The 14752-nt window shown below is 40.8% G+C and overlaps 1 protein-coding gene across 1 annotated transcript in view; it reads right to left on the bottom strand.

Moving 5' to 3' along the window:
- The window catches only part of cped1 (cadherin-like and PC-esterase domain containing 1), a 97034-nt gene extending 82844 nt beyond the window's left edge, over positions 1–14190 (bottom strand). Inside the window, exon 1 of the mRNA XM_063005189.1 lies at positions 13757–14190. Within this exon, the coding sequence (XP_062861259.1) occupies positions 13757–13999 (243 nt within the window). The 5' untranslated portion in view covers positions 14000–14190. The remainder of the gene's footprint in view (positions 1–13756) is intronic.
- Positions 14191–14752: the final 562 nt, after the last annotated feature.

Consider the following 14752-nt stretch of genomic DNA (forward strand, 5'->3'; position numbering starts at 1 on the left):
TTGTACAAAAGCACATCTACATCAATAAGACAAGCCATCAGTGAAGATATTGTAAAGACATTGATTATTTTAAAACTACATGTGTTTTTTTTTCAGACATTGTCACTAAAACTATTTAAACACTGCCTGTCTGATGTGCTCAGCCTAAGCATTACTTGATAATTGCCTTAGCTGCTCAACCAACCAAAGTACATGTGCTCATTATATTTCTGCTGTGATCACTGACTTTTTTACCAAGCTAATATCTTATACAAGAGGTCATATAGAGAGGTTAGAGAAGAGCAAGCCATGTTTACATTCAGGATTAAGACTTCAAAAAGCAATGTCTACACCAAGCCAAAGTGATGAGACTCAGGTGGTAACTGTCACGCTAAATGAGTCTAAGAGACAGCCAGACCGGCGGCAAAGTGAGGTATGAGGCTTGACTTCAAATAAAATCAATACAACAAAATTTACCTCAAGATAGTACATAATAAAACAAAGTAATAGTAGGACAACTGACTTGTGTTACTTGTACATTTGTTTTGAGGAGGTTTCTCCATTCTACTAGAAATTTTTAGACTATTTGTATTTTAGATATATTCACTTAAACTTTTAAGTTTTAATGCGGCAAGTATGAAGCCCCTAGGTCTGCAATGGGTACAGAACAACCACAGATAAAACTAAATGAGTTAACTTTACCTACTATTAGATATTTATATTTACTTAGATGGCTGAGAACCTTGACAAACAGTTAATATTCAATACAGGAATACTAAAAAAGTACAGTCTGTCTGTTTATCTGATTAGATTAATGTCTGGTTGGCTGACTGGATATCTCTCTGGCTGTTAGTTGTCTGTCTGCCTGAATGGCTGGTAAACTTGATGTGTGGATTAAAGTATGGATGGATGGATGGATGACTTATGTTTGTTTGTATGTCTGTCTATCTGGATAAATGGATGGATGGATAAATCTATGGATGTCCATCTGTTTGTCTATTTACCTGGCTTACTGTCTTTCTGGATGGATGACTTTGTTTGCTTGTTTGTATGTCTGTCTGTCTGTCTATCTGGATGTATGTATGTATGTCTATATGTTTGCCTACTTACCTGGCTGACTGTCTTTCTGGATGGATGACTTATGTATGTTTTGTTTGTATGTCTGTCTGTCTATCTGGACAAATGGATGGATGGATGGATGGATAGATAATTCTATGGATGTCCATATGATTGTCTGTTTACCTAGCTTACTGTCAATCTGGATGGATGACTTATCTTTGTTTTTTTTGTATGTCTGCCTGTCTATCTGGATGAATGTATGTATGTCCATCTGTTTGTCTATTTACTTGGCTTGCTGTCTTTCTGGATGGATGACTTATGTTTGTTTGTTTGTATGTCTGCCTGTCTGTCTGTCTATCTGGATGGATGTCCATCTGTTTGTCTATTTACCTGGCTTACTGTCTTTCTGGATGGATGACTTATGTTTGTTTGTTTGTTTGTCTGCCTGTCTATCTGGACGAATGGATGACTTATGTTTGTTTGTTTGTATGTCTGTCTGTCTATCTGGATGGATGTCCATCTGTTTGTCTATTTACCTGGCTTACTGTCTTTCTGGATGGACGCCTTATGTTTGTTTGTCTGCCTGTCTGTCTGTCTATCTGGATGGATGGATGTCCATTTGTTTGTCTATTTACCTGGCTCTCTGCCTTTCTGGATCAATGACTTATGTTTGTTTGTTTGTATGCCTGCCTGTCTGTCTATCTGTATAAATGGATGGCTGGTAGGCAAAATTGATGTCTGTATGGATGGCTGGTAGGCTTGATGTATAGATGGATGAATGGATGGACTGACAAATGATTGGATGGATGGATGGATGATCCAGATGGTCTGCCTAGCAGGGTGTATGGATCCATTTATCTAAAAAATGCAATCATAACTGTATATATACACAATATGTAGAGTCTTTGTTTGCTCTGTTAAGAATTGGCAACAGGGTTTTCTTTTCCTATGTATCCCCTGTCTTTGTCAAAGTTCAGTTGGTTTTTTTTATGCACCGCCTTGTTGTTGTTCTAACTCTCCCAATTCTGTACCCCCACCCTTCTTTTTGCTTCTCTTTATCTGCTTGTTTGCTTTAGGCCTGTTCAGTGAAGATCTGTAATGAAATAATAATGTTTGAGTCTTGGCCACAGACTGGCCCCAGGAAACTAAGGCAATACTCTAATTGCATGGTTTAGATCAGCATCTACAATCAGAGGTCTACAGAAGAGAGAGAGGAGGGTGAAGAACTGACTAAGAGGCAAACAAAGAAGAAAGCGTTTTAATAAAAAGTACCCAGACAGTAAGTAGAAAGAAAAATGGGGTCTATGAAATATGGTCAAGCAGAAAGGAAGGAGGGAGAAGCCACATAGTGTACTTTTAGTATGTATTAGGGTGTCTTGTCTCATAGCAAGAAGAGCTTGGGTTCTTTCATTGTGGAGTTTGCATGTTCTTCCTGTGCCCTTATATAAATGTGTGTGTGTGTGTCTGCCTGTCTATCAACCTGTCTATCTGTCTGTCTGTCTGTCTGTCTGTCTGTCTGTCTGTCTGTCTGTCTGTCTATCTATCTATCTATCTATCTATCTATCTATCTATCTATCTATCTATCTATCCGTCTGTATGTCTGTCTATCTATCTATAAATCTATCTACCTGTCTGTCTGTCTGTCTGTGTATATACCTATCTATCTATCTATCTATCTATCTATCTATCTATCTATCTATCTATCTATCTATCTATCTATCTATCTACCTACCTGTCTATCTGTCTGTCTGTCTATCTATCTATCAACCTGTCTGTCTGTCTGTCTGTCTGTCTTTTTATCTAAAGTAGCTCTTCTGTAAGACTGGACCAGACAGGCTAGACTTCACTTCCCATGCGTATCAATAAACCTTGGGCGCTCATGGCACTGATGCTGGCTCGTTGTCATTCCTTGAGCTACTTTTGGCAGGTACCAACCATTGCTTGCCAGGAAAAACCTACAAGACTTGCATTCTGAAGATGCTGCTTCTAGCCATCGCAATTTGGCCCTTGTCAAAGTCGCTCAGATCTTTACATTTGCCTACTTCAATAACTGATTGGTCACTGATTGCTGCCAAGCATATTCCATGCCTTGACAGGTTGCACTGTAACAACACAATGTTATTAAATTTACCTGTCAGTGGTTTTAATGTTGTGCCTCAATTGTGTACTTTTTAGTAAAGTAGTATGCACTAAATACATATTTCTAAATATTAAAAGATTACGTAATAATAAAATAAATATACCCCAAAATGTATTTAGGTTGTTGTTCTACACATCTTACTGTGCCTTGTCAACTTAGTACAGCCAGATCTATAGTAATCTGTGTTCTATATAAGCACTTTACATATGTGCAATGACAAGAGTTCTGACATTGCATTCTCCCTAGAGCCATTCTCTCTAACCCATGACTCAGGTCTCAGACTGGGACAGCATGTATGTGTCTGGTGGCAGTAGTATTTGCTGGCACTAATTTCCCACTACTATAAATAATTCTCCTATATTTAAAAGCCCCAATGTCCTACTCCTCTCTCTAAAAGTCATAACCCCTGTAGAACTGGTGTCTCTTACAATGCTGCCTCTGTTTCACTTAGTCCAAGCCCTGTTTAAAAAGAAGACATCTTTCTCACTCTATATAACACTCTCATAACCTGCTACACACCACTAAGAATAAGCAGTACAATTGTGGACATTATAAACATCTAACTATTGCAAACGGCATGTTAGAAGTTGCCCTAAATCTCATTTTTTGCATCCTAGTTGTGGGTAATTTGCATATTTATGAAGGTATCATTGATGTAGAGGCATATATTAGGCTTTTTTTAAAAGACATATTATTCCATCAAGGCAACATCTTTCCTGGAAAGTAACCCATGATTATTTCAGCAAGACAATGTCGTGGCTCATTCTTACATGCTACAAAAGCCTGGCTTTGTAGACAGAGAGTGTTTTGTGCTTGATCTGTTTTCTATTGATCTGTTATGCAGCTTAAGTCTTGTATGAAGCAATAATAGGTAAAGATTTCTCCTGCAAACTGCAACAATTAGCATCTTAAAAAAGTATAATAAATAGGAGGTGAAACAGTGGAAAATATGCCACTGCTCTAAAGCTGGGCGGTATGACGGTACATTTGGTATTCCAGCATTGATTCCTTGTACGATATGGATTTTTCATATACCGCCACACCGTAGCACAGTTAATACAACAGCTGTAGGCTTTAATAGGATGCCAATCATTTAATATTGTTCGCCGCTAAAAGCACTATGGAGCGCCGTGCAGATTAGATACAGCTCACTTGTAGCATTAGCATAAGCGTTAGCACAACAGTGTTAACAGATGAGAGACGTTTTCTTGATATGGTGGAAAAAATAAACAAAAACAGCAATAAAATGAGACGTGTCGGCAGTTTATACATTTTCTTTTTTTTTTGTTATGACTCAGATTAAAACACTATATACTGTACGGTTTGTCGGGGCACGGTTGTTGCACAAAAGCAAACGGTTAAGCGACGTTACTACCGCCACTACCACTAAAGCAAGCTGGAAGTGCAAATATATATATATATATATATATACAGTATATATATATATATATACAGTGTATCACAAAAGTAAGTACACCCCTCACATTTCTGCAAATATTTCATTATATCTTTTCATGGGACAACACTATAGACATGAAACTTGGATATAACTTAGAGTAGTCAGTGTACAACTTGTATAGCAGTGTAGATTTACTGTCTTCTGAAAATAACTCAACACACAGCCATTAATGTCTAAATGGCTGGCAACATAAGTGAGTACACCCCACAGTGAACATGTCCAAATTGTGCCCAAAGTGTCAATATTTTGTGTGACCACCATTATTATCCAGCACTGCCTTAACCTTCCTGGGCATGGAATTCACCAGAGCTGCACAGGTTGCTACTGGAATCCTCTTCCACTCCTTCATGATGACATCACGGAGCTGGTGGATGTTAGACACCTTGAACTCCTCCACCTTCCACTTGAGGATGCGCCACAGGTGCTCAATTGGGTTTAGTCCATCACCTTTACCTTCAGCTTCCTCAGCAAGGCAGTTGTCATCTTGGAGGTTGTGTTTGGGGTCGTTATCCTGTTGGAAAACTGCCATGAGGCCCAGTTTTCGAAGGGAGGGGATCATGCTCTGTTTCAGAATGTCACAGTACATGTTGAAATTCATGTTTCCCTCAATGAACTGCAGCTCCCCAGTGCCAGCAACACTCATGCAGCCCAAGACCATGATGCTACCACCACCATGCTCGACTGTAGGCAAGATACAGTTGTCTTGGTACTTCTCACCAGGGCTCCGTCACACATGCTGGACACCATCTGAGCCAAACAAGTTTATCTTGGTCTCGTCAGACCACAGGGCATTCCAGTAATCCATGTTCTTGGACTGCTTGTCTTCAGCAAACTGTTTGCTGGCTTTCTTGTGCGTCAGCTTCCTTCTGGGATGACGACCATGCAGACCGAGTTGATGCAGTGTGCGGCGTATGGTCTGAGCACTGACAGGCTGACCTCCCACGTCTTCAACCTCTGCAGCAATGCTGGCAGCACTCATGTGTCTATTTTTTAAAGCCAACCTCTGGATATGACGCCGATCACGTGGACTCAACTTCTTTGGTCGACCCTGGCGAAGCCTGTTCCGAGTGGAACCTGTCCTGGAAAACCGCTGTATGACCTTGGCCACCATGCTGTAGCTCAGTTTCAGGGTGTTAGCAATCTTCTTATAGCCCAGGCCATCTTTGTGGAGAGCAACAATTCTATTTCTCACATCCTCAGAGAGTTCTTTGCCATGAGGTGCCATGTTGAATATCCAGTGGCCAGTATGAGAGAATTGTACCCAAAACACCAAATTTAACAGCCCTGCTCCCCATTTACACCTGGGACCTTGACACATGACACCAGGGAGGGACAACGACACATTTGGGCACAATTTGGACATGTTCACTGTGGGGTGTACTCACTTATGTTGCCAGCTATTTAGACATTAATGGCTGTGTGTTGAGTTATTTTCAGAAGACAGTAAATCTACACTGCTATACAAGCTGTACACTGACTACTCTAAGTTATATCCAAGTTTCATGTCTATAGTGTTGTCCCATGAAAAGATATAATGAAATATTTGCAGAAATGTGAGGGGTGTACTCACTTTTGTGATACACTGTATATATATATATATACGTATATAGTCGTCCACTTTTCTACAACAGACCTGTGATTAAGTTGTACAATCAGTGGAGTCATACCGCAGTATAACAGCGCATTTCATCAGTGGTGACTGGGAGACTGCAAACTTCCTTTTATTTATTAAAGGAAGAGCTAAAGGTAATTGTATAATACTTAAATATTATATTAATACTAAACGTATATATTGCACCTGTTTTACGGGTACTGATTCCATCATATATTGTGTCATTTTGTGGGGCCAAGCAAAGCTCAAAACCTTCATTATATACATGGTGAAATGAAAGTGTTTTATATTCTATGTACTTATAACAGTAAAAATCAGCCGCAGACATATAAAAAGTCATACAAAAAACAAAACATGCATGATGTACCATCAGAATGATACAAATTTTTGTACAATACCACCTAGCCTACTCTGCTGCAACTTCACAATATAATTCTTCACTTTACTTTTTTTTTTTGAGATTAGTAAACAACTCTATGTGCTGTCAGACAAGTGTGTGATGATTCTGGCATACACAGTGCTAAACTGGAAATTATTAGCTTAATTTATTTGCTAGCTACATTAGCCTCAGAACAAAACTAAACAAGTGAAACATGGAAACTTGTTTTGGCTTGATTAACTACCTTTTGGGCTAAAAGTAAAACCATATAAATAAGATTTTAGCCAAACTATTGCTTAAACTTCAGTGAATACCAAGAACTGTAAGAACTCCTTAAGAGAGTTGGGGGAGAGCCTGATTGTCTATGCAAAGTGAATGCTTTGTTTGGTAACTGGCAGAAGATTTGGCAACAAGTCCACACTTTATTCACGCTTTTAAAGCCCACTTTCCTTTTTCTTTCTTCCCATCACTCTGTACCAGTCTCCCTCCCGTCCTCATCCCGCCAGCTATTTCTATTTCTCTCACAGAGAATGTAGAGTTCTGTTACCAGTGGCTCCACATATTAGGTTCAAAGGTCTAGCATGGCTGTCAAGAGGGTTAAAAATACCCATTCTCATCATTTGTCAGTCAAAACATTACAAACAAGTATTTAATTCAACAGAGCCCCATCAAATATAAGTATAATAAATAGACATGCAACATAAACATTCAGATATTCTGCACACATCAAGTACTTACAAAGTAATACAACACATTACTTCAATCTACCTAATATCGCTAAAGCATTCAGCATTACACACCCCATTTGGTTTGCATTTAGTCATGTCAGTCAAATGGTACATTCCTACTCGGCTTACTCTTATATCTCATGCTGTGAGAAATCTGTACTTCATTCAGAACAGAAACATACAGCCATTGTAATATACATCAATCAGCCATAACATTAAAACCACCTCCTTGTTTCTACACTCACTGTCCATTTTATCAGCTCCACTTACCATACAGAAGCACTTTGTAGTTCTACAATAACTGACTGTAGTCCATCTGTTTCTCTACCTATCTTTTTAATCTGCTTTCACCCTGTTCCTCAATGGTCAGGACCCCCACCGGACCACCACAGAGCGGGTATTATTTAGATGGTGGATCATTCTCAGCACAGCAGTGACACTGACGTGGTGGTGGTGTGTTAGTGTGTGTTGTGCTGGTTTGAGTGGATCACACACAGCAGCACTGCTGGAGTTTTGAAATACCGTGTCCACTCACTGTCCACTCTATTAGACACTCCTACCTAGTTGGTCCACCTTATAGATGTAAAGTCAGAGACGATCGCTCATCTATTGCTGCTGTTTGAGTTGGTCATCTTCTAGACCTTCATCAGTGCTCATAGGATGCTGCCCACGGGGTGCCGCTGGCTGGATATTTTTATTTGGTGGACTATTCTCAATCCAGCAGTGACAGTGAGGTGTTTAAAAACTCCATCAGTGCTGCTGTGTCTTATCCACTCATACCAGCACAACACACACTAACACACCACCACCATGTCAGTGTCACTGCAGTGCTGAGAATGATCCACCACCCAAATAATACCTGCTCTGTGGTGGTCCTGACCATTGAAGAACAGCATGAAAGAGGGCTAACAAAGCATGCAGAGAAACAGATGGACTACAGTCAGTAATTGTAGAACCATATACCATAAGTGCTTCTATATTGTAAGTGGAGCTGATAAAATGGACAGTGAGTGTAGAAACAAGGAGGTGGTTTTAATGTTAATGCAAAATATTGTTATTAACTTACATCTTCAGGTTTAAATGTGTATTATTATTGGACAGTTAGGTTTCATAAACTGTATGATCAGAAGTATGTGAACAAGTGATCATAAACTTATTAGACACCCTATACAAAATCCCTGGGCATTGACATGGGGTCCAAACTCTCTCTGTGGCTTTTCACAAATGTTTGCTTATTCATTCAAGAGCATTTCAGCTCAGGTGGTGCAGCCACTTAAGATCTAGAGCTCTCAAATTGTAATCTCAGCTGTGTTATCAACCTAGTCAGGAATCCAATGGACAAAATCGACTGTGTGATAGAGATCAACAGAGTTCCAGGAGTGTGAACTTACAGAGGGCATAGTGTATCTCTGTGCATAGTACGGTGCTCTGTGAGAGCACTGATGCTGGATAGAAGGTCAGCCTTGAAATTAACAATCCAAATCTACTTGTCTAAGTCATTTTTAAATTGTACAACATTTGGCGAAAACGTATGTACACACAACCTTCTCCACACTTTTACTCATTGCTAACAGGTGTATAATATCAATTATGTAAAATAAATTACATGCTTACACATTTGTGGACACAGTCTGGGAAACGGTCATTTCTGTTCTACAGTACTATGACTAGGGGCGGCACAGTGGCTCGGTGGGTAGCATTGTCGCCTCACAGCAAGAAGGTCCTGGGTTCAATTCCCAGGTGGAGTGGTCTGAGTCCTTTCTGTGTGGAGTTTGCATGTTCTCCTTGTGTCTGTGTGGGTTTCCTCCGAGAACTCCGGTTTTCTCCCACAGACATGCAAGTGAGGTGAACTGGAGATACAAAATTGTCCATGACTGTGTTTGACATTAAACTTGAACTGATGAATCTTGTGTAACCTGTCCTGTCCTGAATGTAACCAAAGTGTGTAAAACATGACGTTAAATCCTAATAGGGGACAGTGGTAGCCTAGTGGGTAAAGCTTTGGGCTATTAATTCAAAGGTTGAGAGTTTGAATCTTAGCTCTGCCACACAGCCACTGTTGGGTCCTTGAGCAAGGCCCTTAACCCTCTCGGCTCCACGGGCACCGTACCATGGCTGACCCTGTGCTCTGACCCAAGCTTTCAAGCTAGGATATGCGGAAAAAGAATTTCGTCGTACTGTACACCTGTATATGTACATATGACAAATGAAGGCGTTCTATTCTATTCTAATAAAATAAATAAATACAATAAAAAATCTTCTATGACTAGCATGGTTTGGTGTGGAGGAACCCCAGTGGCCAGTACAGCACCCTGACTTTAATACATTAAATTAAGACATTAACTTTACAAATGCTATTTAACTAAATCTGCAATGACCCCTGAAATTTTGCGGTAAGCCCTTCTAGATAACTGGAGGCTGTTATAGCAGCAAAACAGAAACAACTCCCTATTATTGCATAAGGCTTAGGAATGGGATGTCAAACAAGCTCAAGCTCAAGGTCAGGTTTCCACATATTTTTGGACATGTAGCACGTGTTTAGTGGATATGCTGAACCCAAATGTAGCTATCCATAGCTGAAGCACTGGCATTCTCTTAGGGTCGAAAAGCATGCACCATGGGTGTAATTATGAGGCAGGCTATAGAGAGAGTGTGAATGGAGCTGTTAGGTTTTTGGAGGAGAGTCAAAGGGAATTGTAGCCAAAGAGTCGTCACAAAAGTGACTCATTATGTAACAAGAAGCTTTATTCACTACAACTTGAAGAAGACTTGAATGCAAAAATAAATAATGAGCATTATTAATTAAATAGCTGTGAAACTTAATGAATAAATCTGATTGTTACACCAATCTGAAACTGTAAAACACAATCTGTGAATCTGATCAAGTTTTTGTTGCTTTGATGCACCAAGCAAACATTAGACCCAGTCCTAAATTTGTTGGAACAACCTTGTGACCCTGTCCTATGCATAGATGCCCTTACACACATACCCTCACACAAGGACATGGAATTTCTACATACACCTATCAGGCATAACATTAAAACCACCTCCTTTTTTTCTGCACACATTGTCCATTTTATCAGCTCCATTTCCCATTTTATAGGAGCACTCTGTAGTTCTACAATTACTGACTGTAGTCCATCTGTTTCTCTGCATGCTTTGTTAGCCCCCTTTCATGCTGTATTTCAATGGTCAGGACCCCCACAGGACCACTACAGAGCAGGTATTATTTGGGTGGTGGATCCTTCTCAGTACTGCAGTGAGGTGGTGTGTTAGTGTGTGTTGTGCTGGTATGAGTGGATCAGACACAGCAGCACTGATGGAGTTTTTAAACACCTCACTGTCACTGCTGGACTGAGAATAGTCCACCAGCCAAAAATAACCAGCCAACAGCATCCTGTGACCACTGATGAAGGTCTCGAAGATGACCAACTCAAACAGCAGCAATAGATGAGAGATCGTCTCTGACTTTACATCTACAACGTGGACCAACTAGGTAGGAGTGTCTAATAGAGTGGACAGTGAGTGGACACGGTATTTAAAAACTCCAGCAGCGCTGCTGTGTCTGATTCACTCAAACCAGCACAACACACACTAACACACCACCACCATGTCAGTTGGTCATAATGTTATACCTGAGACAAAACACCAATACATCACAGGGCAGCACACACTCACTTAGCGCAATCACACTTGGGGGTTAATGTATAGTAACCAGTTGACCAAGATCAGATCTCAATGAACACATGATTCAAGTTGAAAATCTTTAATAAAAGATACATTGTGTAGTAACTTTAGAACAAAATGATGTAACAATGGTCAGTGGAAACTAAGATCATAAACCCACTGAAGCCTGAATTCAAAATTACACCAAAATCAAGGTTGAAAATTGAAATCACAGACTGATCCAATTTTCAGAAATCTCATCATGACAACTCATAATGTGACTCAGTAGTGTGTAGAGCCCAATAATGTCTGGCATGGTCCTGATGAGATAACAGTTGGTGATCTGGAGGATCTCATCTCAGATTGGATCAGGACATCACTGAGCTCCTGGAAAGTCTGATGCAGTAAAACATCAAATCCCAGACCTTCTCAATTGAATTTAGATCTGTGGATTGTGAGGGCCAGTCAATGGCATCAATGGCTTCATCTTTCAGGAACTGCCTGCACACTGACCACATGAAGCCGGGCACTGTCCTGCACCAGGAGGAACCCAGGGCTCACTACACCAGTGTAAGGTCTTACAGTGGCTATGAGGAGAGTCAAGAGTGAGTACCGCTGGCTATCACATAGAGGTCTTCAATTGCCAGGATTTAGTCACAGAGACCAGTGGTAGCTTAATGATTAAGTTAATGGACTAGTGATCAGAAGGCTGTTGGTTTAAATCACACCACTGCCAAGTTGCCAGTGTTGGGCACCTGAGCAAAGCCTTTACCCTAAATTGCTTGTAGTGTATCGGTCACAAGTGTAAGTTGCTTAGGATAAAAGCGCCTGCTAAAATACTGTAAATGCAACTGAGTGCACCCCCCCCCCTCTCTTTCCCTCCCCCATACACACACAGCTGATCAGAAACACCTGTCACATACCACAGCACACACATCCTACTTACAGTGAGTTAGTATGAAGATTATCAAAGCCACACTTCCACTGTCTGGGTTAAGACCCCTACTCCTTTCATCCTTCTGTACAGACCCTCACCCCCTAGTTCTCCCAATCTTAAGGAACCATTAAGCCAGACAGTTTTATCCCGTCATTTCTCACAGCATACAAATACACCCAGCCACACACACACACACACACACACACACTGGTTCAAAGCTAAAATCTAACATTATAGTCAGCTAAAATGTTTTATCCTTATATTTTTCACCATAGCGCTAACATGTTGTTGCAGGTGGCCCCCGAGTCAGCAGTGACCAGAAGCATATGTGCTCGTAAACGAATCTTCCTACATGAGGCCTCTTCGCCAACTGCTGACCAGCCTTGGGCCTGTCCTCCAAAAATACCCTCACAAAGACGACCGTCATAAATAAACAACACTCACAGAGTATATTTAAAGAAGTCTAAATAAAGTGGGACGAGGTGGAACAGGTTAAACCATCCCTAAAGTCAACTTGTTCATTTATGTCACAGAAAAAAAGGGATTTTATTGTATGGATGTAAGCCCATCATGCATTGGAAAAGCTGGACATGGGGGGTGTCCTGATTCAATGTGTCATATGATCTTTTTTTAGTTTATTATATTTGTTATTAACTGTTTTAAAACGATTAGACATTAGAACCTACTGTATGTGCTGCTGTCTTTGCAGCAGTGCAGCCAAATGTGCATTTTATCAGAGCCACAGTAAAAATGCCAAGCTATACTTTACTTTTTGGCAAGAGGTGATGATCAAACCTTGTACTATGGAGATGTGCAGCACCAAAAATACCTGTTACCCCACTGTACCCCTCATGTCATGACAAAATTATAAATGATAAAAGTATCAATGGCATTTTAAACGCCTAATTGTTTTGCTTAAAAACTATACAGTGCCAGTTGGGCAGGGTTGGGGCTTAAACCCTCAAACTTCTAATCATTAGTCCAATTGCTCTACTGTGGTGGCTCATCATACATAATAATATTTTAGTTTGTTGAAGTTTGCAAGCACCACCTGATAGGAGAAGTGTTTCATAATGCACATCCACCATCCATGTATGAACCAAGGTTCAAATCTCAGCATTGCTATCTCCTGGCCGAGCATCTACACAGACATGATTAGTTATGTCTGTGACTGGAAGGGGGTGGGCAAAACCTTGCAATGGACTGGCGCTCTTTCCAGGTTTCCACCCTGACTGAGAAAACAATCATCCTGGTCAGGGTTACAGTGGGTCTGGTGCCCCCTGGAAACACTGGGAGCAAGGCAAGAACCTTTTTTACAAACAAGTAGCATACAAGAAATATAGAATATAATCCAATTAACTCGTGTTACTGTAGGTGTATTTTATTTGTCAGTTCTTCAATTCCAGTAGGTGAATCAGTACGCTAAATTACCCTGACTGATTGTGGATCAGTTAAGTGTATGATGCCCTACAATGAACTGTCACCTTGTCCCATCATTTTGAGTTGGGTTCCCTCACCAGGAGAAAGTAATTATTAAAAAAATAAGAAGAATTCATCAATAAAATATATACTGGCTTGTAGAAGTCAGATCCACTGCCATGCTTTTGGTGATGGGATATGACCAAACATACCTCACACAGCAAACTGAGCTCAGAATGAAGGCCAGGACCCTGTCACTATACCAAGTGACACATCTGTGGACTTTCCAAACAGTAAGGACCCAGCAATGCATCTTATTCTATCTTATCTGACCTGTAGTTGCACCTTTACCCCAATCCAGAAAACGTCTAGACTTACATCATCATGCCATGCTTCCAGTAGAGATATGAGTTGGTCTGGATGCTTCAGAAGGAATGTCCAGTCCCTCAGTGCAGTCTTGTTCTTTTGGTCCTCTTGTCCCGTTTTGAAACCTGTTCGTTCCATTATGGAGGTGTGGTAGAAGACAAACAGTGCCAAACCAACAAGGATAAGTGGGGCTGTGCGCCATGTGCGCCTCAGTCCCCCAATCCGACGCAGCAGCATCACCAGACTCAAACCCATAGGATGGTACCATGGGATGGGATGGGATGGTGTATACAGGATGATGGTGGCAGGGGTGTTATGGTCGGTCCTTCATCTTTCCAAGTCTGCGATGCCCTCAAAGGAGAGGAAACTCCTACCGTACTTTGCGCACTTTCTCTTTTTACTTATTAAGCCATTAGAAAAAGCGCACGCAAATAATCACCCGCAAACTCACTTCAAACCTTTTGAAGAACTTTTGACAAAATAACAAGGAGTGCATAAGAGCCGAATCCACATAAAAACACGCTACATTCCGATGTTACGACCGTGTCAGGAAAACGAGTTGCGTAAAAGCGCTCTTCTTTTGTGATAAAAAACAGTCCGGTCGGTCGGAATAACGGAACTTCAGCACCGCCTCCGTGTGTGCAAAAACTCCTGCGCCGTTCTGGTCCACAACAGTCCAAACAGTCCAAAAATAGAACCGAAAAGTACGCAAACTGGCTCCTGGTTTCACACTGAGGCTGAAAACCTATACAAATCTGGTTCAATGTTTTTGTCCGTTTAGCAGTGTGCGGTGAAACTCCTCCACCTGGTTTGCGTTAAAGAGAGAGAGAGAGAGAGATAGAGAGAGAGAGCAGTCAGTAGTAAACAGTCACGTTACACTCTCTCTCTCTTTCTCTCTCTTTTCTCTGTCTGGTTAAAGTTTGTAAAATATGATGAGCTGAGATTTGTTGCTGCTCTCAGGACAGTGGGAGATTTACAATATCGGACAGAATTACCTCAGTTGCGCAC

Source organism: Trichomycterus rosablanca, chromosome 1 (assembly GCF_030014385.1).
Source record: "Trichomycterus rosablanca isolate fTriRos1 chromosome 1, fTriRos1.hap1, whole genome shotgun sequence".
Lineage (NCBI taxonomy): Eukaryota > Metazoa > Chordata > Actinopteri > Siluriformes > Trichomycteridae > Trichomycterus > Trichomycterus rosablanca.